The sequence below is a fragment of the Chrysemys picta genome, chromosome 13 (genome assembly GCF_011386835.1).
Source record: "Chrysemys picta bellii isolate R12L10 chromosome 13, ASM1138683v2, whole genome shotgun sequence".
NCBI classification, from domain to species: Eukaryota; Metazoa; Chordata; order Testudines; family Emydidae; genus Chrysemys; species Chrysemys picta.
The window spans coordinates 43473620-43499064 of NC_088803.1; the positions used below are offsets into that span (position 1 = coordinate 43473620).

Below are 25445 nucleotides of genomic sequence, written 5' to 3' on the forward strand. Positions count from 1 at the left end.
ATAATGGTGTTAAATATATTTAAAAGTGTTTTTAATTTATAGGGGGGGTTGCTATGTGAAAGGGCTCACCAGTAAAAAAAGTTTGAGCCACTGATCTATGTGAAGTGTCAACTCTGATGCCTAGTGATGATAATGTAAATACTGTTAACTATTTCACTGCTGATGTAAGAAAGCAGAAGGAGATTCACAGCACCGTATAATTCACTGAGTCATGTCTCCTTTTGGTGCCACAAGTGGCTTGTGTTTGGAAGCTGCCATCACTTACTTTTCTGCCATCATGAAGGAGCAAGCTAAAGGAGCCTAGCAAAGCCCAGGGGCATATCCAATGTCTCACCCAAGGAGAGTCAATCTCAAGGAGTCCAATGGAGCTCAGAGAACTCATATTATCATATTTTAAACATCTGCACAATCTACCGTGAACACTCTCATTTTGGCAACTTATGTGGGTGGAGTTTATTTTGTGGGCGGAACATGGAAGAGTAGGACTAGTATCATTTTCCCTTCAAGTCAACCCCCGCTTAAAACACACTTTTCCGACAAAGCCTTTTAACAATAACTCACCAACGAAAGAACATTGTCTGTCTGTCCCGCTTTGAGAAAGAGCCCTAATGTAGACTGTGTACTGTTTGTCTAATTCAGACTCTACACACCTGACCTTGTCTGCTCTGGCTTTTCTTTTAAAATCTCCCACCTTTGCAGCTCCATTTGTGGTAGCAGAGGTGGAAGTGCTAGTGTAGATCAGCTGCCAGTGTTTTAACTGCTGTGTCATCTGCAGTGCTGCACAGGGGGAATTACAGCTGTGGGAGATTTTAAGAAAAATGGCAGTGTAACCACAGTCCTTGGGGCAGTGTAGCACCCATGTATTCCTCTGCGTTCATGTACATTGAAGGTGCTCCTTACAAAATAGCAATACATTAAAAGAGACACGTCAAATCGCTTATCTGAAAAACAAAAGATTGAGGGCATAACCAGAAGTGTGTGAGCTGAGGAGGAACTGCTAGTGGCTCATTTAGTGCATCCCTGAGTAGGGAGGCAGAACAGATTTCCTCACCATCTAATCCATCTCTGGATAGGCCTTGAATCTCACCAGAGGAGTGGGCTCTCACAGTCTCCTTTGTGGTGTTGCCCAAATTGTCCTTAGTTATAGGGCACACAAAAAATGGGCCAACCAAAAGAATCCCTTTGTCATACAGTACTCAGAGCGGGAAAACCTATGGGATTTAAGAACATAGGAGACAGGCAAAGAACCACCCAGGATAGACAGGGATGGTGGAGCCTCATTTGTGCCCTAGGTGACAGCTGATGGTACAGGAAGCATTCAGACTCAGATACAGGGTGCCTAAACTGTACCCAAAAAACACGTGCATGTGCCTAATGTGCACGCTCTGTGTTTGCATCCTCAAATGCCTGCTTTGCACATGCAAACATCTGTTCATACATGCACCAATTGTACAGGTGCAATGTAGAAGGGCCAGTTTAGAAATGGGGTTGATAAAGGCACTCAGCTCCTCATCTTTATATTTGTTTTTTCCAGCGCTTGAGCTAAAACCTTAGGCCTGCCCCTTGTACTAGGTGATAAAAGAGAACAAGTTGTCCCAGCCTTCTCCTTCTAGCACCCCTTTGTGGTCTAGTGCAGCCCCAAAGCACAAAGTGAGCCAGCCAGGCAAGGCACGCAAGCCCTTTGATTAATTTATCGGAGTGCCTGAAAATGTGCCAGTGATTAAACATTTGCAGTCATGATTGCTGCAAAGTTTAAAAAAAAAAACCACCTCGTTTTAAGCGGCTTTTACTGGCGGGCTCCTGGGCACAAACATTTGCTTTGCAAACATATGTTTCCTACTCAAATTCAGTGCTGCCTGCTCCCCTCGCCCTCTCACTCCACCCTATTCAGCTTGCCTCTCTCCTGCTGCTGATTTGCATGCAGCTTTCACCCAGCAGAAGGCTCCCGCTGAGGCTGCTGGGACTTGTAGTCTACATCAAAAAGAAGCAGGCGTTTGGGAGATTTTCGTGGGAATTTTAAAGACTCTTCCAGGAGGCGCCTCCAGACTCAAGTACCAAGGTACATACAAAGAGTACTAGGCCCCTAACCATGTGTGCATTAGATTCCCGGGGAAACCTCAATCTAGAAGTAGATTAGAAAAATTAAGAGATGCAGAGCACTGCCCATTTATTTGGCCTTTTCAGTGCATGAAAATATATATTCCCCTTGCACTTACATAGGCAGTTCTAGCTGGAGGAGTGGAGACAGCCCTAGCTACAGAGATATTGTGAGATTTTGAGCCAGTGCATGGCATTAACCAGGAAAGAAGCTAGATTTAGCAATTGGCAAGCCAGAAAGGGTTTATTTTCTTTTATGTTGTATCCCATCCCCTATCCGTTGTCTGGTTAGACTGTAAACCCTTCGAAGCAGGGATTGTTTCCTTTCTGTATTTGTACAGCACCTAGCACAGTGGGGCCTCAAGCCCAAATGGGGCATTTGGGTACCACCATAATATATATACTAACAATAACCATTACAGGGTTACCCTTTTCTATTTGCTTTTTTGGATGTGTCACACACACACACACAAAGTCTCTCTCTCATCACACACACACACACACACACACACACACACACACACACACACACACACACACACACACAGTCTCAGCTAAACAACCAAATTTAGCCGAAATCCAAAGACGTGGAAAAATAAGTATTTCCCAGTTTCTCCCCGTCTCTTTCTAGCTACAGTTACAGCTCTAGGCAATCAATTAGTAGCTCGCTTTGGCAAAACACGTTGAGACAAAATGATGCATCATCCGAACGCGTGTCTAAAATGGAGTAGCTGCGAGGTGACCAGATGTCCCGATTTTATCGGGACACCCCCTATATTTGGGGCTTTGTCTGATCTGGGCATTACCCCCATCCCTTGTCCCGATTTTTCACACTTGCTATCTGGCCACCGGGCTGGAGACAGATGTGTCCCTCTCTCCAGCTGACACGCTCGGTGGCCTTGGTTAATGTCAGCCGCGGCGCGGTTTGCAGCCCGCTCAGTTCCCTTTCGCTCCTGCCTCGCGTTGTTATTTCAGCGGCGGCCGCTTCATGGCAGCCCCTGCTCCCCGCCCCGCCCCCAATCGACCCTCCCCGCCGCGGGTGGGAACTACAAGCCCCGGGGGCCTTTGCGCCTCCGGGGTTTGTCTCCCGTGGGGAGGCGGGGCCGGAGCCCGGCTGTGGGGCGGAGGGAGAGGATGGTACAAAGCCCGGCGCGGCGGCTGGCAGGCAGCGGCCGCTTCTGTTCCCCGGCGCCCTGCGGGAGGTCATTGCACAAGAGGGGCTGGAGCCAGGGCTCTTCGCAGGCAGCGGTTCCCGGTGCATGGGGGACAAAGCGACAGCTGCTGCTACCGCTGCCTGCTGCTGCGTGGGGGCGGCCCCGCCTACCTCTGCCCCCAGCTGCGTGTGGTGAGGAGGAGGATGACGACCCCGGCCCAGGGTGTCTCACGCCTCTTCTGAGCCCCTGAGCCGTTTGCTCCCGGCCGCCCGTGGCATTTTGGATGCTTTTTGCAGCGGCCGCCGCCCCGCGCCCGCAGCGCCATGCACACCGTGCAGAAGGACACTACCTTCACCAAGATCTTCGTCGGGGGGCTGCCCTACCACACCACCGACTCCTCCCTGAGGAAGTACTTCGAGGTGTTCGGGGACATCGAGGAAGCGGTGGTGATCACCGACCGGCAGACGGGCAAATCCCGGGGATATGGTTTTGTAAGTGCGCCCCCCCCCCCCCCCCAGTCCAGGCAGGTGCCGCGGTGATGGGCGCGGAGTGAAAGGCGGGCGTTAGCCGGGGCTGGTGCCCTGGTCGCTTCCTCGTGTTGGTCCTAGTAGCCTGGCTCAGGCATGTCCCAGAGGAGCCCGGTCTCTGAAGCTGGGGGAGTTGTGATAGTAACTTCTTTTGTGTCGGGTAAAGAGCGTGTGAGCCTGGGATTCCCCCCTCTCCCAGGGAAGAGAGCCCCTACCCCAGGGAAACACCGTCCTCCCCTCCCCACTGTATCCCATTAGCCTCCTCTAGTTGTCAAGGGTGGTTCCTTGCGGGCCTTTCTTCCCCTGGATTCTCTCTAACGCAGGGGAGAATCTCTCTGTATGCCCCCCACGCTCTCCATGGGCAAGACCTCCCCCTTCATTGCTCTGCTCTTGCACTAGCTAGCGTGGGGGTTACACAGGGCTGGGTGGTTTGGAGGTCTCTTCTGTGCAGAGCCACCCTCTGCTAGAAAGTTGTTTCCCCTTCTTCATCGCTCAGATCTGTTTTTCTTCCTCCAGGACAGACTGCTGAACACAGGAGAGCTCGGGTGTGGGGGTGAGGCAGAGAGTAACTCCCCCACCCCCAAGACAAAGGCCCTTGATTGAGAGCATTGGGATAAGAACCTCCGGTGCTGGCTGTTCTGTAGTTCATTTCAACACCCCTTCCCCCACGCGTTGCTGGCTTGTTTCTTTAGAGCGCTTCAGTGAAGCACATTCTGTACAGCCTCAATTTCTGCATCTTCTGTATGATTCATGAGTGTGTCCTTTGCTTCAAGTTTCCTTGAGCAGCCTCTGCTTTAGGGAGTGTTGGGTGGGAGGGGTTAAGTTACTCTACCAACTTGTGTGTGCTAGAGTGGAAAAAAAATTGCTGGCAGATCCCCAGGAGAGAAACTTGTTGGTGCTTTCTGTTTTCACCCGAGTGCACAGGACCCATTCTTGTCCCTCTGAGTCTTCTCCCTCCCCCACAAACTGAGATTTCAAGAAAGCAAATTTAACTCCTCACCCAAAATAAGCCAACTTCATCAAGCCCCACTCAGTGTAGGTTTTGTGGAGAACCATTGCTACAAAACAGGTTGTGCTTAACTCCAGGTGACCATGGCAGACAGAGCTGCAGCTGAGAGAGCGTGCAAAGATCCCAACCCCATCATTGATGGCAGAAAAGCAAATGTGAACCTGGCATATCTGGGAGCAAAACCAAGGAGTATTCAAACTGGTGAGTTCTCAGCTCTCTCTGTTCGAAGAAGCCTTCCTTGCAAAATGGGAAATGTGTTGGTAATTGATCTGAAAAGCCACACTGGCCCCTCAGTTTTGCCTCTTTAGTGCACTATGTAATTCAGCTTTCTCTGCTCCTCGTTTCCTTACTTGAACTTTCTATGCCAAAATTACGTGTGTGTATCTGTATATACACCCAGCCTCACATAGTTGGGATAAGGATATTGTCCCTGGAAGCTAGTGCATTTATATTCTTTTTCTTACAACTGCTATAGTATAATTGTTTCTACCACTCCACCTTTGGGTTGATTGCATGTTGTAGAAAATGAGTGCTTGTCTCTTTGTATGAGTGAGTTTTCTGTGTTCAGAATTCCAGTCTGATCTGTGTGCATGTTACATGAGTACTTTTTAGAGGTACAATTATTTTAAATATATTCTGTTAGGGAGTTTAAAATGTTCTCTCACTCACACACACACTTGTAGTTGTGCATGTATGCATTATAATATCTACACACTGTAGTGAATGCTTTTATTTAATACTAATGCTTTCCCCATACTTTTTCAGGTTTTACTATAGGTGTGCAGCAGCTACATCCAGCCTTTATTCAGCGACCATATGGGTAAGTGGAAGTATTTTTTTTTTTTTTTTTATGTAGTTAACTTCAGTCAGTTTGAAGTCAAATGCTTGAATCAACTTCCTCATTTTTAAAATGTGTGAGAACTCTAAGTCATAAAGAGGAATACAGCTTCAGCAGCAGTAATTCAACTTCATAGTACTTTTTCTTTTAGGCAAGCATTGGAAAAGTTTTGTGTAGCATTTTATTTTTTTTTTAATTTTCAGTTTTCATATGACTCCTAAAGATCCTCTTTTCAGCATCAGCAAATCAGTCTTCATAAATCACGAGAGGTTTGTTTTGTAATCTGTTTTCTTGCTTCTTTGGCAATTCAAAGAATGCAGAAGAATCCAAATAAGTGGCATGTATTTTTCTTGTCATAATATTATTTAAGGTGTCAAAACAGTCAAGAAAATAACATGTTCCATAGCATGCTTTTTGCACAAGATCTACTCTCTCCATCTTGTTTCCCATGGAATCACATTTGGGGTACCATTTTAGTCAGGGAGACAAACTGAACTGGAAACAAAGTCTAATACTTAATGAAAGTAACATTAGGTCAAAAATTGATTCTGGACAGATGTTATACACGGCTTGAATAGTCTGTAAAAGTGGGCTTTTGTCTGCTGTTTTCAATAGCTTATACCATCCCGACTCAGTCCGAGAAGTCCTCCTTTTTATACATCTAATAGGATCTGGCAGCTGCTCTGGAAAATACAAGTGTGCTTCAGGAGAACAATAGCTACTGTCATACTGCCTTCATTTAACTGTTTAATGATTGATGCCGTTCTTTTTCACATCATTTCAGAAAGTGAATCTTGATAGTGGGTTTTTGTTTAGAGCATCAAAAAAGTGCACCCATTTTCTTAAAGTTCTTGAGCACTGCCATTTTGTAACTTTATATGACAATATACCTCGTTTTTATTTAAACAATATTTCATTCCTTCCCTGTCCTTAATTCATAGTCTCCTTCTTTCATTCCTGTCCCCTCACACCTATAGGCCCACAACTGCCTTGGTATTCTCTTTCCAGCGAGTGTATGGATGTAAGAGGCGGTGTTGCCATAATAGTACTCACACCATATGCTGAGTGTGTATTGTTAAAACATGCTAGGTTTCATAAATAGTTAAGTCTGTGCTGGAAGGACTGGAGTAACATCTGTTGTGAAAAGAAGTCTTTCGTCTGAGGTGCGAAGAGCAGAAATGTTTCAGGTAGACAGTATTTTTTGGTCTTGTCTTTTTAAAGCTTTGTTTGCATGTGAAATACAACAGCTTTCTCAGCTGATGAGACAACTAGTAACCTTGGTATTTCTGGCACATGCACGCTAGAGGCTTTTCTAAAGGGTGCACAAGCACATAATTAATGTGGATCTTAAAAACTGCCCTCAACAAGACTCTCCCCATGTGAAGTGTAAAGAGAAGAATAATGCAGTGAAACAAACTAAGCTCCCACTGACTTCAGTCGGCTTTGGATCAGGCCCTAACTCATGCAAACATTCTCTTGTCATTTCTGTCCCTGACACCCTGCACAGCCATTTCAGCCATATAGGCGGGGCAAACAAAAGGCTCTTTTTTGCAGAGGTTTTTATAACTTCCTTTTAGCTTCACGTATTAAGAAGTGTGAGACTGAATGTGTTCATTGTGATCTACAGTTAGTGTTCCATTTCTTAGGCCTCAGTTTCATCATTAAAACCAACGGGGATACATTTAGTACATATGACAATGAGCACTACAAATTATTTATCAGTTGCCAAGAGATGGAGGAAGAGGGAGGGGATTATAGATCTCATTTGCAAGCATCCGTAAACAAGAATTTCACTGCATTCTGGCAATAATTTAATCACAGGAAACGTGCATTGGCAAAAAAGTCATACAGTTTACCTTGGTGCCATGAATTGTACTATGTTTCCAAAGTCAGGTGTTCATTTGAGCAACAAAGTCTGTCCGTTCTGATTTTGTCCTTTCAAAGCAATCAGCAAAGTAAAAGCCAGTCTAGGGTCCAATCCTGCATTTCTTGATCATCCAAAACTTCATCTGACGCCAGTGGGATTTTTGGATCTATTACGCTTATAGAATCAGGCCGCAGTTTTTCACTTTAAGTTTAATTTAGTCATCTCCCACCCTCTTTGGTAATTGGCTTGTCTACTATTCAGTGACTTACAAATATTACCTAAATAAGTAACCTGCTTCTAAGCTACCTACATACTTGGTACAGGGGCAAAACACACTTCCAATGCTGTGCCACTCACAAACATCCCTATTAAAGTGTTAATGTTCCAATAATGGAATGCTGGGATTTAGAGACTGCTGCTACGGTCCTCTGCATCTCAGATGCTGCCGCAGAACACAGCAATGAAGTGGTTAATGAATAATTTATTAAATGCTACACAATGAACTAGTTTAAAAAAAAAAAAAAAACTAACTTCAGAATCCTGCTGAAGAGCATGCTGAGTAGCGAAGGCCCAAAATGCAGACTGATGGGGGAGGCAGGAGCTTATTGAACTTAAAATGAATAGGTGTTTTCATGCAGGTTAAAAACCCTAAATAACCGTGAAAGGTATTCTTTTTGGTAGCTTTAAATTTAAACCTTTCCCGGCACTGGTGGGGACCTAAATGCAGCTGCAGCATTAGGCTAGTGCATACAAAACAGAAAGTGAAACTAAATCAGCTTCTGTGCTCTTCACTCTGTTGAAGCAGCGAAGCTAATCAATAAATAAACAACACAAAGGGGAAAAGCAAACTTAGATTTTTTTTTTTTTTGAATCTCCAAATTCTAATCTAAGATTTCAATAACACAAGCACAGTAGTATTTTCCTAATTTTTGAGAGGCACTCTAAATTTATGGGCACAATTTTGCACCCACCGATTGTTCCTGCAACTAACAGGCTTAGTTTATAGAATTGACACAATTGGCTATCTTGTTTGTGGAAAGTCGGGAAGCTAGATGTCTGAGTTCCATGAATTTGTGTCTGCAGTTATCTGTGGGCATGATTACTTGAAGACATAAAATTGCACCCAGATGATCAGAACATGTGGTGAGGCAACAATCGGAGCTGTTTTTGTTGCTATAGTGTCCCTTTAAAATTTTCCCCAAGAACATCTGAGACTTTATAAAAAGCAATGAGGGGCAACTGTGTAGATTGTTTGACAAGAAACCTTTGGGGCAGCTGCAGTGTGGTGTATGCAAAGCTGGCTTTAAGTCCTCCTTTGTGGCCCTCTGATCTAGGGGCTGCTGTGCATCAGCCTATCATTTGGCATAAACTAGAACAGGGCCTAGGGAATCCCTGGCTACATCCTCTATCCCTAGCCATGCCTCATGCTCTGGTCAGCAGCAGTGTGTGGCATAGGCACTGCTACAGATGTTCTACCCCACCTATGGAGCCCTCTATGTGGGGGGGGGGGGAATCTTTATTTGGCTGAGTAAGCTGGCTTTAGGGCTGCTTTCTGCACTGTTGGAATATTACAAAGGTGGTTTAATGCAGCAGGATGTGGCCTACTGAGTAAAATACCTGTCCGAAGTGGGTCTGGTGCCAGCTATTGAGCCTGATTCTCCATTGCCCTGCACCTTGTGTAAGTCGCTTATATCAATGCAAAGTGGATGTAAAATGTTACCAAACCAGATTGGCTTGCACTCCCGTAAGTGACTACACAAGGTAGAGGTGAATGGAAAAAGTACACCGCATCCAGTTGTGTTGGGCCTGCTTGCTCCAGGTCAGCGTGTGGCCGCTGTCACTTTTGCCTTGAAAGAGTTAAATCTTTTCGGTTTCTTTCACAATCTGCTGCTACAACCAGGAAGTGAAGAAAGTCCCTTGGTAGTTGTTATCCTTAATGCCGTTCAATTGGGGTGCAAATAAAAAGAAATTTTCTTCTCTTCTCTGTGGTTTTGCTGTTTTAAAAGTCACACACATTCCTTACTGTGGTGCCTCCCCATGCTCTGGCTTCCTGTTGTACGACTCATCAAAAAACACCCTGCTGCAAGACCCCAGGCTGCTCTGTCAGTCACAAGCGGCTCCTGTGGGGTGGCTCTCGCAGCACCTGTTGTCTGTCTGTGCCAGTAACATGAAAGCTTTTTGGGAGATTTCCAAAGAAATAGTCAAATCCAAGTGGCTTCAGCTGTTAATTCCCAAGCATGGCTGACGCACAGGCCAAACAACTGCCAGTCAGAAAGGCTCCTCTTGAACTGAATGCCTGTAAATACACACCTACACTGTACTGCTTTACCACTTTGTCTGAGACCTGTGTATGAAAGGAACAAAGATTCAGAGTGCACTCGAGCACCATTCCGTTCTGTTGGGCCCAATTCATCATTACCCGGCATCTTGTGTGGTTGCTTTCACTAGTGCAAAGTGAATGCGTAAACACTGCCCTTCTCATCTGATAGCATCTTGTGCTTATTTTGCACGGGGGTAGATGACTGCTCAAAGCACAAGGCAGTGTCTGGCCTGTTTCATGAGCCAAATTCTTTATTCCACTACACTCTGAGCTACTCCACTAAGTCACTGTAAGAGTCAGTCTAATCTAGAATATAAATTCTGCCCCCACTCTTAAATGTGAGAGTAGGGGCTGGTCTCCTCTCATACTGACGTAATGGCTTCAGTGGAATTACTCTTGATTCTCGCCAGCGTGAGGGCAGTCTTTAGCAGTGGAGAACTGAGCCCTCCCACCTTGTGTAGAGGCTTACACCTGGGCTAAGTGGGTGCAAGATGCAACCATTCTGATGTAGTATTTACACTGGGTGCAAGGCACACAGGGTGTCTTCAGTATTGTGCCCTGAAAACTTGCTCAAAGCAGGTACTGAAAGTGTGATGAATGCAGCCCTAATAAATTCATGCTGAGGATACCAATAGGGCTATCTAATTAGCAGCCCTGGTAGTGATTTTTGCAGCAAGGACAGCTCTTCACTCCTGAATTATACTCAGATCAAGAACTTGTTTTTTCCAGAGGCCGTCAGACTTGGCAATGACTTTTTTGATCACTACATAGTTGGGCTGGATTTAATCTGTTAAACTAGAGATGAAAGGCTCAGGACTGCATGGTTAACCCCTGAGCCATCCATTCCGCACTCCCTCAAATCTGACAGCTGGATCCTGGATGACCCTAGCGAGCCCTCTGGAGCTGCCTTTACACGTTCCAGCACTCCTGAAACACAAATGTACTGAGCCTCCACCTGTTCTACGTCTTTGGCAGTGTTTGCATGCAAGTTGCGCAAGACTCACTATACGCACAGATGCAGACAGGGAGCTTTGGAATAGGTGGAAACATGGTGCAAAGGGAGGCATTCCACCACCTGGTCCTTCACAATAGGTTTTGGAAGCAGGAAGAAAGAACTGTCTTGGATAGTTGAGGTCAAGGAGGTTTGGAAGTAGAACTGACCAAAATCTTTTGAATGTAAACTTTTTTTTTTTTCTCTGAAACATTTTGAGGAAAAGGGTAATTTAACTTTTTTGAGAAGTTTCATCTCTCTTTTGTTGGGACCAAAAAAAAACAACAACCTTTTATCCCCAGCCTTCCCTCCCAAAATCTAACCACTCAAACAGTGTTTTATCAAAATCTTTAATTTACCAAAAACATTTTGGTAAATTAAAGATTTTGATTTAAAAAAAAAGTTAATGATGACTTTTTGATTAAAGGTGGAAACATGCAAAATTTAAAAAGGTCAATTTTGATCCCGTCTGAAACAATACTTCTAAATATTTTGCAACTTTTTCCCCCCAACCAGCGCTACCTGGGGGTCTTAGGAGGATTTAAAGAGACTTCTTCAGGCTCTGGCCTTCTTTCAGTTGCAGTGGAGGGTTGGAAGTATTCAGCAAAAGGCAGCATTCTTGTGAACCCGAAAGTGGACTTCTTTATGCTTCTGTTTTCCTATCTGTAATTTGAAGATAATATTTACCTCATGGGGTGTTCTAAGACTTAATGTTTCTAGCACTCGCACTCCTTTGGTATATAGATATACAAAGTAGTACATTATTTCTTTACCATCAGTATATTCTGTTGTATCTGTGTTACATTGGAAGACAAGAGATTGCTGTATACCTGAGATCTCATGGTGAGACTTCCAAGTCTGAGAGTTTTTCTTTGTCTTCACTGTGATGTGATTCTTGTTTTGTCGAGATGTTTCCTTCAGCTCTGTTGCTTGAGTATTTTTAAGCCTGCTTGTCCAGAACTATTTCTTGTCCTTTAGAGCGTCTCTTTGGGGGGTTTTCTTGGGTGTGGAGGAAGCAAGATGTAGAGGATAAGGCTGTGGTCATGTTCAGCCTGGCACAACTGGGTTTTGATCTCACATTGTGGGTTGAGCTGAGAGAGGAGGATTAGATCTTTGTTAGGGGATGTGCTCACCACGTGTTTGTCACCTCTTTCATACCTCTGCACTAGCTGTACATCCTGGGAGCAGGTGTGGGTGGCGTCTCCTGTCTCTTTTTCCACCTGTTGCATTCTGTGGGATCTGTTTTCCTGGATCTTACTGAGGGTTTTTTCTCCTCTACTACAATCCATTTTCTAGCGGGTGTTGTGGTTTTTTTGCATCATCATAACATCAAGATGCAACAGCTTGGTTATCTTGTCAGCCTCATAAAGTAATGACATATTGCTGAGCCATATGGGTTTAATGTTCCCCCACCCCTAAATTGCCTAGCCTTTCAAAATGAGGTTAAGTGGGAAATCATTGATCTCTTTGATTTAACCACTTCTCATTCTCTCCAGTGGTTTTGGTAGCCTTTTGTGCCACTTCTGTGGCTAGTAGTAATAGCCTCAGGTCCTATTGTGTACATGTTTTCCACTCCTCTCCCCATCCCAGTCAGTGATGCTGGCATGTAGCCCTTACTAAACGGCTAAAGATAGTTAAGTCCAAAGCAGACTGTGAAGAACTTCAAAAAGATCTCACAAAACTAAGTGATTGGGCAACAAAATGGCAAATAAAATTTAATGTGGATAAATGTAAAGTAATGCACATTGGAAAAAATAACCCTGACTATACATACAATATGATGGGGGCTAATTTAGCTACAAGAAGTCAGGAAAAAGATCTTGGAGTCATCATGGATAGTTCTCTGAAAATGTCCATGCAGTGTGCAGAGGCAGTCAAAAAAGCAAACAGGATGCTAGGAATCATTAAAAAGGGGATAGAGAATAAGACTGAGAATATATTATTGCCCTTATATAAATCGATGGTACGCCCTCATCTCGAATACTGCGTACAGATGTGGCCTCCTCATCTCAAAAAAGGTATACTGGCACTAGAAAAGGTTCAGAAAAGGGCAACTAAAATGATTAAGGGTTTGGAACGGGTCCCATATGAGGAGAGATTAAAGAGGCTAGGACTCTTCAGCTTGGAAAAGAGGAGACTAAGGGGGGGGATACGATAGAGGTATATAAAATCATGAGTGATGTGGAGAAAGTGGATAAGGAAAAGTTATTTACTTATTCCCATAATACAAGAACTAGGGGTCATCAAATGAAATTAATAGGCAGCAGATTTAAAACAAATAAAAGGAAGTTCTTCTTCACGCAGTGCACAGTCAACTTGTGGAACTCCTTACCTGAGAAGGTTGTGAAGGCGAGGACTATAATAGAGTTTAAAAGAGAACTGGATAAATTCATGGTGGTTAAGTCCATTAATGGCTATTAGCCAGGACGGGTAAGGAATGGTGTCCCTAGCCTCTGTCTGTCAGAGGATGGAGATGGATGGCAGGAGAGAGATCACTTGATCATTGCCTGTTAGGTTCACTCCCTCTGGGGCACCTGGCATTGGCCATTGTCGGTAGACAGGATACTGGGCTAGATGGCCCTTTGGTCTGACCCAGTACAGCCTTTCTTATGTTTCCTGGTTTTCTCCCAGAGTGTTGACAGCATAATCCCAACAAGGAAGCAGTAAACACAGTTACTGACATGCTGAGCTTGCTTTGATTGCTGTGTAAATCTTCTTGCTGAACCTAAGAGGAAGAGCGTAAGACAGAAGAGGAGACCAAAGGGAGTTTTCCTAAGATGCGCCTTGATTTTGTTAAAGGCAAATGAGTTGCAATGAAACACCTGCTAATCTTTAAGGCCGCCTAGAGGGTACCTAAGGCAAATCATATACATGTAAGGAGAGAATTATTGTTGAAGCATTTGTAGAATATCTATCTCTGTTTGGATCTCACTTGGAAAGGGCAAAAATAACCAGTTAGTGGCACAGAAGACGTTGAAGTAAGAGAGCGGTCCTAGACTTCCTTTCTCAGTGCTAACTTTAACAAGCTTTATGTAGGAGACTAGAGGGTTCAGAAGTGTGGTGTCAGGTCACCGATTCCAATCCAACCCACGACAGTAGAGACGAATTGGTTGTTACCATCTGAAGATTGTTCTGGTGGCCTATGTGGAATGAGGTTGCTGGTCAATGTCGAATTCCTGGTGGACAGATGCCTACAAAATCTCCACTGAAGTTGGAAATCCTTGGCCGTCACAACAGAGAAACCAGAGACTAAAGTATATCTGAACTGTGCTTCACCCTGAAGATGGTGGGGTTTTTTTCCCAGCTCCACGTCGGAGAGGAGGGACAATTTTGTCCCACTGAACTAGGACTCCTGATATGTGAGTTCAATTCCTAGCTCCAACAGTCTTCCTGTGTGGCCTTGAGTGAGGCACATAGGCCCCCATCCTGCAAATGTTTGCACACATGCTTTACTTTAACCCTGGGAGTAGTCCCATTTACATGAGTGCTTGATGGTCCAGGGCCTATATTTCGGTCTTCCATTTGTACAATAGGAATTATACAGTCTTTAAAAGCTGTAAACTTTTAAAGCAGGGACTGTCCTTTGCTAGGTATTCGTACAGCACCTAGTGCAGTGTGGTGATCTCAGTGGAGGTATCTATTGCTACTAAAAGTATGAGGCCTATTGGCATCCCAGAGCCAGGAGATGGCACGGGTATGGGATGGCAGGGAAGCCTTCAGTACTGTTTAGAACAATGACTTCAGTCTGCAGGGTGCTCAGACTAGCACCTTTCAACGCACTGAACCCAAAGGGCTTTATCCTTTAAACATGTCTCTTAGCTGCTGAGCAGCCGGAATGAAAATAGAGACCCAGTTCCAGTGGTCAGATGTCTTACGCTTGCACTTGTTGGCAAACACCAAGGGCCTTGTTTTTCCTTTTTCTTCAAGAAATAAGGAGGCTGTTTGGCCAGTATCACTCATGTGCTGATCTTGCTGCCAGGTGCCCTGTACGTGGTGTACTCAAGCAATAGGCAACTTGGCAACTTGTGCTAAACCTCCAAAGCAGGCTCATGCCTCTGACGTGATCTTCGCACATACTGCTGATTCTTTCAATGCTTCGGCAGCACTGTTGTCCCCCCCACAGGATGAGGGATTTGTCTTATTTATAGGGATGTTGTCAAGGTCGAACAGGAGGCCCACTGTATGGCCTACCTTTGTATTTCTGGTCTGTGTACAAAGGGCTGTGTGGCAAGGCTGTTCCTCGAGAAGGGCGAGGATGGTGAAAAACAGCAGTCGGGCTACCCTCTTCCTAAAGCAACCAAGCAAAGCCAACTTCATGGCTTCTTTGGGAGCTAGAGCTGAGCAGGATGTGGGAGCAAAAGAGCCACCCATCTTCCTCGCTGCTTCCCCCTAAGCCCATCTCCTCTACTCTTAAATCTGTGCAGCACACCGAATGGCCCTGTAGCAATCCTGCTGCGTGGCTGGTGGCAGTGGGACTGCGAGGGTTTAGAAGAGTCCTGCCTGCTTGCTGTTGTGGAGAGCTGTTGGGAAGGGAGAGAGTCCTGGGCAGCACACAACGTAGTCGGCACTCTTCCCTAGCAGCATGAGCGGCTAGTCACCTAGCTGTCTTGCCTCCTTCCTGGATGACCCTCAGAATGCCGCCACCAGCTAGCTGCCTAACACAAACCCAACCTACAGTATTCTGAGCACTGCATCCTACAGTAGCGATGCTAACAGGGTGTGTGGGTGTGACTATAAGTGCTCTCAGGGAGAATCCAGCAACTGGAGTTCTTAAAGGTAAGCCTCATAAAGGCCAAATGACCCAGTCAGCACATTCTCTATAGGGTTGTTTTTTGTTTTTAAAGCCTGTTTTGAATGTATTGAACAGAGTAAAGATGCAGCTTCCAATCAAATGTATCTTACATTTAAGCCAGCCTTAAAATGTTCAAATATATAAAGTGTTTCTAGCATGAACTGAATTGCAAACAAGCTATATTCATCCTGTTATTTTTATTCTGCAAAATATAATATCAAAAGCTAAGTCTGTGTCCTCCTCCGATGGCTCTAGAACCGTTTCTCTTATTGTCTTTTAATTTTGGCTATTGGGGCAGGTGTGGCGTCGTGCCACATAGTTAGGAACGTTGGGTTAGCGCCTTGATTCTGATCGCCAGCCATCTCACGCTGCCTTTGGCCAAAGGCACAAAGCAAAGCCCTTGAGTCTCTCCAGCAGGCACCAATGATTCTAATTTTAGGTTTGACCATGTTGTTCATTGTGTTCTCCAAGTGTTTGTGGCCTCTACCAATGATTAATCATAATACTCTGAAGCATCTCGTATTGTTGCTATTCACAGGATGACTTTGATGTGTGATGACAATTGCTGATCACTTGACATTTTGTAATCACACGGTGTATTCTGGATAAGTTCTCTTCTGGCTTTCAGAACTTCTGGGGAGGCCCTAGAGTCTGATTGACCTATATTTTTCAAAACTAAATTGACATACCCAGATGACAGAATTCCACAGCAGGAGAATAAGAATCTTAAAATACCACTTCAAAATGTAATTAAATTATCCAAAAAGGCTTTTGATGAACTACACAGTTTTTGTTCCATTTTTACCAGGATCATGGATGGTTGCTACTTACAGAAAAGATGGACGTCAAATGCAAATTGCGTTCAGCAAAGCTTTAAAAGGCTTATGAACAGTCTTCCTTAAAAATCTGGAAATATAGCTTGAGACCACTTGTGACTAGTAAGCCCAGCCAGCAGATAACTTCATCACGTTGCACTTGATTTTGTTGTGTTTTCTTTGTAGTTGCTAGTAATCAAAGCTGACCTAACCTGGGTTTGTAAGTGGTTTTTAATCAATAAATGAGTTGCTGTCTGCTCAGCCAATTAAAGTCCAATTGGCATAACCCTGATTGAAATGTCTAGCTGCAATTAAAAACTGCCAGTGGTCCCTTTAAATAGAACTGGATCCTGGAGTTGCTGTGTGTGATTTTTGAACATAATAAAAGAAGGTGTTTAGCATGCATTAGTACATGTGCTGGGCTGGGGCTTGGCTTTGGAAATGAAGTGCAGAAGTACATGCTACTCGGGTCTTAATACTGTTTGTTCTACAGTGTCCTATTTGAGAGAAGCAAATACTAAGAGGAAGAAAATAATCCAAAAGTTAGTGTCATCGATCTGTTTATTGACCAGTTTATCTTGTCAACTACAATTAAAGAAATACACTTTAAAAAAAAAGTTTGTAGTGTTCTGTAGCTAAGTGATCAGAGAAAATAAAGCTGTTTGAGGTTTGTGGGGCGTTTTTAAGTCCAGTCCTGCCAGATATTGAACACCTTCAGCTCCCACCAAAGTTATTGGGAGTTGTGGGCTCAATGCCTTGCAGGATTGGGTCCCTTTCTCTTAGGAAAGTGCACGTGTATCCAGCCAAATGGCCAGGAAATAGATGTGGAGGTTGTGTGCGCGCGCACACACACGCGCGCACACACACACAGCATGCAATTCTGCAGTATGAAAGATTGTTCTCCTGCACCTCTGTTTAGTTCTGAATGCAGCAAAGAGAATTGATGTCTGGGGACAAATGTCACCCATAGACATCCATAAGGCATTTCAAAGGTTTCTATCCCACTCCGCGTCTTTATGCTTTTCAGTGAGCTTATATGTTGGAATGGGGACAGTTAGGTCTCAGTGGGAGATGTCAGAAGCTTGGCCGAGAGTTCTGCATGTGAGTTACTAGGTGCCTGGGAGAGCTGTTTTTAACAAGAGAATATTTATGGCCAAATGCTCAAAAGGGCCTCAACCCACAGCCTCTAGGTGCGCACTTGTAAATTTGCATGTGTGGGTAAGACTGTGCACAGAATTGTGAGTGCAAACACAAGGCCTGTTGGGGGGTGGGGGGAGTTGGGTTTGGTGTGGACTGTTCGTTGCACTTGTAACAGTTAGGATTATTCAATTACTTACAGGCATTCACTTTATTAAAAAAAAAAAATCATACCAAGCCCTTTCCCTAGAGACACTGGGAATATTTTATTAGATGGACCATAACTTGGATGGGTAGGGAAGAGGGTTGGTTACAGGTCACCCTCTCGTCTGGAAGGAGCACGTCTTCGAAAGCAAACTTTTTAAAGAGGACTCCTCAATAGAAGAATGTTAGATTTAGGGAGATGATCTGACCCTCTCTTCTTTAACTTTGTCAGGCTAGTAAAGGGGAGAGCAACTGTTTAATTCTTTACGGGGTTTGGGGAAGATTAATATTGATATAAAGAGCTATTTAAAAAAGTACTTTTTGAACCCAGAGATGGGCCAGCACCAGAACCCTGCCTCTGGGTTAGATTCAAATCTTCCAGTCTGAACCCACCTTTATGGTTCTAGATTAGGTTCAGATCTAGAAAAGGCCTTGTTCCTGGTTCTGAGCTGGGTACAGCTGAAACCTTGCAAGAGCTTGTGAGATTTCAACACCATTGTATGTGGATTTGCCTTTAGCCCTGATTTAGCCTGAAACTCCATCCTAACCCTAATTCAGATCCGAATTAAAACCAACAAAAAGACACAGGCCCTGGCTGCACTCGCGGATTCACAGCACTGCCGCGGCAGCGCTGTGAAGCGCGAGTGTAGTCGCGCCACCAGCGCTGTGAGAGCTCTCTCGCAGCGCTGCAAGTACTCCACCTCTCCGAGGGAATAGCTTGCAGTGCTGCGAGCGAGCGTGCAGCGCTGCAGGCGCTGATTACACTGGCGCTTTACAGCGCTGCACTCGGGGGGGGGGGGGGGGGGGGGGAGTTCACACCCCGAGCGCAGCAAGTGCAGCGCTGTGAATTGCCAGTGTAGCCAAGGCCACAGGAAATTTCTAGCAAGTTCTTCTTTTATTCTATTTGGTTAGATGAGTGCTGACCTCTAGAGACACCATATGGATAAAGACATTCATGGACGTAAAGGCCATGAGGTTATTGCTTCATGCAGTAGATCTAGGAGTGGGTTGACCGCTGGATTTGTGACTGTCCCTAGCCCTGCAGAGATTTGAGGTAATAGTCTCGAGTCTGCCTCTCCGCTCTCTTCAAGGGGTAGTGCTGTTTCTGAATTGCTTTGCTGATAACTATAGCGCCTGAGGCAGCTGTTGCTGGGGGGCCTCTGCAATGGTGGTATGAGCCGTTCACATTCTGAGCCAGGGATCTAGCTCGGAAACAATGAAGTGTTAGCCTGAGAACCCTGCTTAGATGAGCCCTTGCTTACAGGAGATTCCTGAACTGGGCCTCAGGTATGGAAAAGGCTCTGCCATGTTCTAATGGTCAGAATGACCAACAGGAGCATGCACTGAATAATTAGATAGGAGGAGAGTTTACAGCAATCCCAGTTGTTCTATATAGATTCCAGTATAGTGGTGTTACAGAACTGTGTAGTGGGTACTGAAGAGTGCCCAGTACAAGCAAGATCAGAGGAACTGACACAAACCAATGAATTGTTGTTCACAAATCCTGATGAAACATCTTCTTGCAGGGGACTGTGTCCTGTCCTCGCAGCAGAATGGGTTAGATTGTTTGATGGGTCTTTTCCACCTCTAACTGTGATGATTCAGTGACTTATTGGCCAAGGGTAACATTTTTGACCGTCCCATTTTTAAAAGTGGTTTAGGTACTTGGGCTCCTAAGTTTAATTGGATCAATGGGAGACTTTGGAAAATAGGACTTATGCTCCTAAGTCATTTAAGCACTTCTGAACATTTTTACCCCAGATCTCTCTGGCAGAATTTAAACACTGCATTTTTTTTGAATGACTTAGTGGGGTTTTTTTTGTTCTCCTTATTGGCTTATTTAAATATGTCGGTGCAACAGAAGAGGGTATTTCCATGTAACAAGTTTAGTGTAATGCCAGTTTTTTGGTGTAACAAAAACTCATCTTGGCTTTTATTTTTTTTCAAGGGTCATCTTTTCTGCAGACAGTTTTGGGCATGCAGAGAAATACACTGGGCCAACAATTTCTCAAGCAGCCTCTGAAACTGCAGCCATCTTGTGCACTGAAGTGTTTTTACATGCAAAATCAGGAATTGTCTAGACCCGTGGTCTCCAAACTTTTTTGACCGCACACCCCTATCAGTAAAATATTTTGAGTATGCACCCCCTGCCGCGCCAGCTCTACCAAAAACAAACAAAAAAAGCCACTCGGACTCCTGCCTGAACTGACTAAGCAACCAAAAAAAAAAAAAGCCGGTCCTCTTGCGCACCCCCTGGGGTCCTCTTGTGCACTTGGGAGACCACTGGTCTAGACCAACGTCACTTGTACCTGCAGATTCTTGGACATCTTACATCCCTTGTGTGGGCCAGTTCAGTTTGCATGTTCAGATATCTTTTCAGGTTTGCGCAGTCTTGCCCACAGTTTGAGACCCAGCATTTTCCGCTTTTTTTTTTTTTTTGGCTTCTTTGTAGTCAGCAGCTTTTAGCTCACCAATAGGAGCTCCTGTATGAATAATCTCAGATTATTTTCATCCCAAAGGGTCTTAGGAGAGCATCACTAAATTCTGCTTAGCAATACAGCCACGTCCAGGATGTGACAGATCAGCTGTTTAACAGTATACAGCAGCACCACAATTTAGGACAGGAAGTGAAGAATACAGTATCCAATTGAAAGTGCAGAGTGAATACATAGGGACTGAGCTGGTTGAGTAGGCAGCTAGATGGTGATACGAGGTTCACTCTGAAGTTTGGATTCCCATTCACAGTAGAAGACCTTAGCTGTCTTATGTAAGTGGGGCCCAGCACTGATCATGAAATGGAGCCTTAAGTCCAGTCCAGGGAATGGTTTTCCCCGCAGCAGGGAGTCTGTTTTTCCAAGGGAGGTTAGCACTGTGTAAAGCTAGGCAGCTCCTCTTTGTCATCTGTGCTCTTTTGTTTGACGATCCAGTTAGGTACACCATTAGCAGAAAGAGAAGCAGCAGAAAGGTCACAAATACTGAAAATAACGCAAGTCCCAGCTTGTTTTTGGGGGGGCAGCAGGTTGTTGACATGGTAACTGCTGGGAAGTATTACTCAAAGGAAAGCAAACAGAATTACGTTTCATGTTTTACAATAATCACCACGTAGCTGTTCGCCCAAGCAGCCTGGCATTGTGGAAACACCAGTGTAAATATATTGTAAACGATAAGCTGGCATGTTAAACCTGGAAGCCCTTTACTCTGATTATATCCTGGAGATATCAGTCCTTGCGTAATAAAACCATCCTGATAGGGGCTTAGGGGTGAATAGCCTCACATCCCCGTTTATAGAGGAATTCCCCAGGAAGAGGAGATCATGCCATTTTAATGGTGTCTTGGGAAGTGCAGTGGTGGGGAAAGCGCAGAGGGATTAGGAAGTCAGAAGGCTGAAGCTGGGCTGTGGTTTTTAACTTGAGTTGGCAACAAGCCAGCATGCCATCCTGGAGTCGGATGCACTCACTGGGTGGAGAAGGTTTGTGAGTCACCAGCATAGAGGAGAGGGTAGAGGCCAGGAGAGTAGATGAGATCACCCTGGGAGAGGAGGTGGTGACCAAGAATATGGCTCTAAGGACACCAGGGGGAGGAGCTGCTGAAGGAGACAGCAACACAGTGGAGGGGAAGTTCAGAGAAGTGAGAGAAAGCAAGGTGATGGGGCAGACGGAAAACATTAGAGAGGTCCCAAGACCTTTTCAGGGAGAAGCCGGCGAGAACTATTTAAGTGAAGAGGAGGGATTTTCTCCCTAGAGAACTCCAAGCCCAGTTTCTTCCCCCTGTCATTAAGATTCAGTGGAGGATACTGTAGCGGAAGGGGCATGAGTCAAGATTAGAGGAGCAGAGATAAGGGAGGATAAGGATCAGCTAAGTACCCACAGTATAAGCTTCACCTTGTGCTACTTCTAACCTTCAGGATTTGCCTTTCTTTAATTGTGCTCACCTTTTAATTACGCTGGCACCCCAGCACCTGGATGGTGTTGGCAGGCAGCACTTCTGTTATCAGTGCACTTAGTTTATTTTTGGTGGGGGGAACCTGACTGACTTTCTATCTGTTTGACTCCACAGGCTCACCCCTCACTATATTTACCCTCAAGCTATCGTTCAGCCTAGCGTGGTCATCCCCACCCCCGTGCAGTCTATCACATCTCCCTACATAGACTACACCTCTGCGAGCCAAGCCTACTCCCAGTACACCACCGCTGCCTACGACCAGTACCCCTACGCCGCCTCTCCTGCTGCTGGGTTTGTGGGATACGGCTACACGAGCGCAGTTCAGCAGCCCATCACAGCTAGCAATCCGGCAGCGCACACCACGGCTTTTGTTCAGTATCAGCCCCAACAGCTGCAGCCTGACCGAATGCAGTAAGGGCCCTGCCCATGCGTTCGCCATGTAGGACAATCTTTTTACAGTGGAAGGATACAAACGAAAAAAGCAGAAAACAAAACCACCCAACCTTACTAGGTGCATACGAATACCTAAGCTATTTATAGTGTTAAGGACGAACCTAAACCCTTGCTGTCTGACTACGCTCATGGAAAAGGACTTCCGGTAAGTTTTCTTTCAATCAGGGCAAATATTGTCTTGAAGATGGACTTAAATTGACTGAAATGTTAAAAGGAAAACTACAATTTCTTGCACACTTAGTGATCTGCTTCCATTACCTGTCATCTTCTCACTCCCCCTCCTTCTCCCTTGCCCCATCCATCAGTTGTTTCCTACTCCCCTTCCCCTCCCGAAATCAGATCTGCAATCCTCTCATTTACTGTTGAGGTATACAAGGTACTCGGAGAACATGGATAAAAAGCAATCGTATTTTTTGGTTGTACAAAAACTTTGTAATACTCAGAGATGCCTTACAGAAAAAAGAAGAAAACTATTTTTTAATATTTATTGCGATTTTATGCGCATGAGCTGTGAATTGCAGACAGAAGAATAGTAGTAAGTATCTGCCTTGTTTAATTCTCATTTTACTAAATTATTGTACGTAGGTAAAAGTTCCTAAGTAATTGCTGAATCACTTCAACATGCAAAAGGGAATATTGGCTTTAAGGAAAGCAGAATATTCCTTTAGTCAACGCACTGTAATATTTTCTTATTGTAATTCTTACTCTTAAGATTATCTCAGACTTAGGTATATTTTTAAAATGCAAAAAAAATCAAACAAAGCCCCCCCACCTCGAATACTGAACCTATTGTCTACTATGATAGATCTTTTGTTATAATGCTGCAACTTATGGAGAAATGGACAGTATTTATGTCAAAGTTAGACAGAGTTTTCAGGCTGTTGGCTGGCAAAGTTTAGGAGAATGTCAGGAATGGATTAAAATCTTTTTTTACATATTTGAACAAATGAGTAAATGTAACCTTTTTATGCCTATGGTACAACAGCCAAATAAAGAGACAACAGACCACATAGGATAAGTGCATTTTTACAAGGAGGAGCAATAAACTTTTTTTTTTTTTTTTTAAAAACACTCAATACTATGTTGTATGCTCCAGCCAAATAAATATGGTATTAAAGACACAGATGAAATTGACTTGAATTGGATACACTGGGCCTTACCCTGCAGCTGTTGTGGACTTGATCCTGAGCGGTTCTGAGCCACCTTCAAGTCTCCTGGACCCCTCTCTGTATTCAAACTACAGTTTCCAGCAACTCCCATTGGAGTCACATGCCTGGAAGGCACCTGGCCCTTAGTTGCCCTGTAGGTTGTGTTGTCCATTGAGTCCAGTGTCAAGTGGGTCTTTAGTGCTCCCTTTCTAAGCTGGTAGCATTTTCGCCGACAATACGCTGATGTAAATGATGACCAAGGTGCTAGGCAATGGAGACTCACAAGGAGTGCAGTATCAGTATTGTCCTGAGGGGGTTTGCATGGTATCGCAAAGAAACCACATACTTCTTCTAATGGAAGTTTGCACAATTGATTCCATCCAAAATTCTGTCTCGTGTAAGGGCTGGGTTTCTGAGGGCCTCTTCAATCAGACACGCTGGGATTGGTATGTGCCCTCAGGCAAGGTGGCTCTAGGGCCCTGAGCCTTCCTCAGGTTGGCCACATGGTTCCATTTTATCTTCCCCTTGAATTTCCTTTAGTAATTTGGTTTTCAACTTTTGACCCTCAAAAAAACTGTTTTTAAAGTAAATAAAATGAATCTATTTAAACATGTTTTAATTTTCCTTTTATTTCACCTCTATAAACATCTACAAAGAACTTTTTTTTTTTTTTCTTATCTTGACTTTTTCTTCTATTGCTGGTCACTGAAAAAGTAAGACTTAAGCCATCCTTGTGTTTTAGCACTACCACATGCTGCTGCTAAGAAGATTCTGATGCATAAAATCATTAGTGGGAGTGTCAGGTTAGGGGCAAAAGAAGTGGTGATACTCTACCCACAATCCCAGCTCCCACCCATTATCCTAGACTAGCTGGATGGTTTTTGCTACACCTTTTCAGCAGTAAAATAGGTAACAATATTGACATTTATAGGGTTGTTATTATTATGCTTCAGACTAAACACCCCCTTTAGACTAGTAGACATTGATTTACTCTAGTCACTGCTGTTGTTTCAGGCTGCAGATAAATTTCATACAGCATTGCTCCAGCTCACTCAGGGTAGGGGGCAGGGGAGAGAAGCATAAAATTAGAACTTTTTTTGTGTAAGTAATTAGGTTCTTGGCTGCCCCAGGACTTTTATGTGGTAGTGACAGCGCAGCACCCCAATGAATACTGTCTCAATATGATTCTACGCTGGGGGGAGGATCATGGTCTGAGAAGTCACTAGTTTAGAAATACTAGAAGGGCAACAGATTATTTAGCAATATTTTTCTCCCTCAAGCCTTTTTTGTTCAAGGGTTTTGGTGGTCACAAAACCCAAATCTGTTGATGTGTAAGTGCCTCTTTTTCTCCCTGCACCTCTTGTCAGCATTCCTTGTTCTTCACTAAAGCCAAGCTCCTTTGAATTCAGTATGCGGAGTGCTAAATGTAGTCTGTCTTCCCCCAGGATCTTCACCTAGCTCCCCCTGAAGCCAATAGGAAGACTAATTTGTGAATGAAAAAGCTGTACTACAGTGTACCTTTTGCTTAATAAAAGAGATTTTTCCCATTACCTCCAACTTCCTAACAGGTGCCCAAAACAGGAAGCAATAGTTACAAGGGCAAACTGACCCAGATGTCTCCCTTTCAATAAATATTCAGCCCATTATAGAAATAGATTGCTGGATCCAGATCAGTTTTGCCCCAGGCTTATTTCTAGAAAAAGCCACATCAAAACAATTGTCTACGCTGCCAGCTCCCTGTTTGTGAAAACCCAGCGGTGGCTTGGTGGAATAACAATGAACCACCCTGTAGAGCTTTCCAGGTGGAAACGGAGTAGTGACCCACACAATGGAAAGTGAAATGTTTAGCCTTTATCAAGACAATAAAACATTTCCCTCATCCAGTGCCAGGCTAGAACCCCAAAAGCCCCCTTAGATCCATCCCTCCGTTGGAGGGGCTGGTTCAAAAGGCAATCTGCTAATGCTGATGTAGGAATAAGAGGTTTCAGCCTCTGGATTGTTACAGGGTCCTGCACAGGAAAAGTCTACACACCTGCCAAGCTCCTGGAACATTCCCAGTCTCTAATGTAACTCTCATTTGGAAGCTTCACACCAAAAGAATGACTGTCCCTCTTCCCCTGTCCTTTGGGATGAAACCTAGAACCAATGTAT

General features: G+C 44.4%; 1 protein-coding gene across 18 annotated transcripts in view; it reads left to right on the forward strand.

Moving 5' to 3' along the window:
- Positions 1-3207: 3207 nt before the first annotated feature.
- The window catches only part of RBM38 (RNA binding motif protein 38), a 52465-nt gene continuing 30227 nt past the window's right edge, over positions 3208-25445 (forward strand). For 8 of the 18 annotated variants that reach the window (XR_010592299.1, XR_010592296.1, XR_010592298.1 and 5 more), the window contains exons 1-4: positions 3208-3742; positions 4865-4988; positions 5553-5607; positions 21808-22681. Coding sequence is in view for 4 of the 18 variants with exons in the window: in XM_005305837.5 (XP_005305894.1) it covers positions 3575-3742; positions 4865-4988; positions 5553-5607; positions 21808-22108 (648 nt within the window). In the remaining 14 variants the exon portion in view is untranslated. Of the gene's footprint in view, positions 3743-4864; positions 4989-5552; positions 5608-13436; positions 23904-25445 lie in introns of those variants that run through there. The other 10 variants (XR_006176414.2, XR_010592301.1, XR_010592302.1 and 7 more) reach the window with 4 other exon arrangements.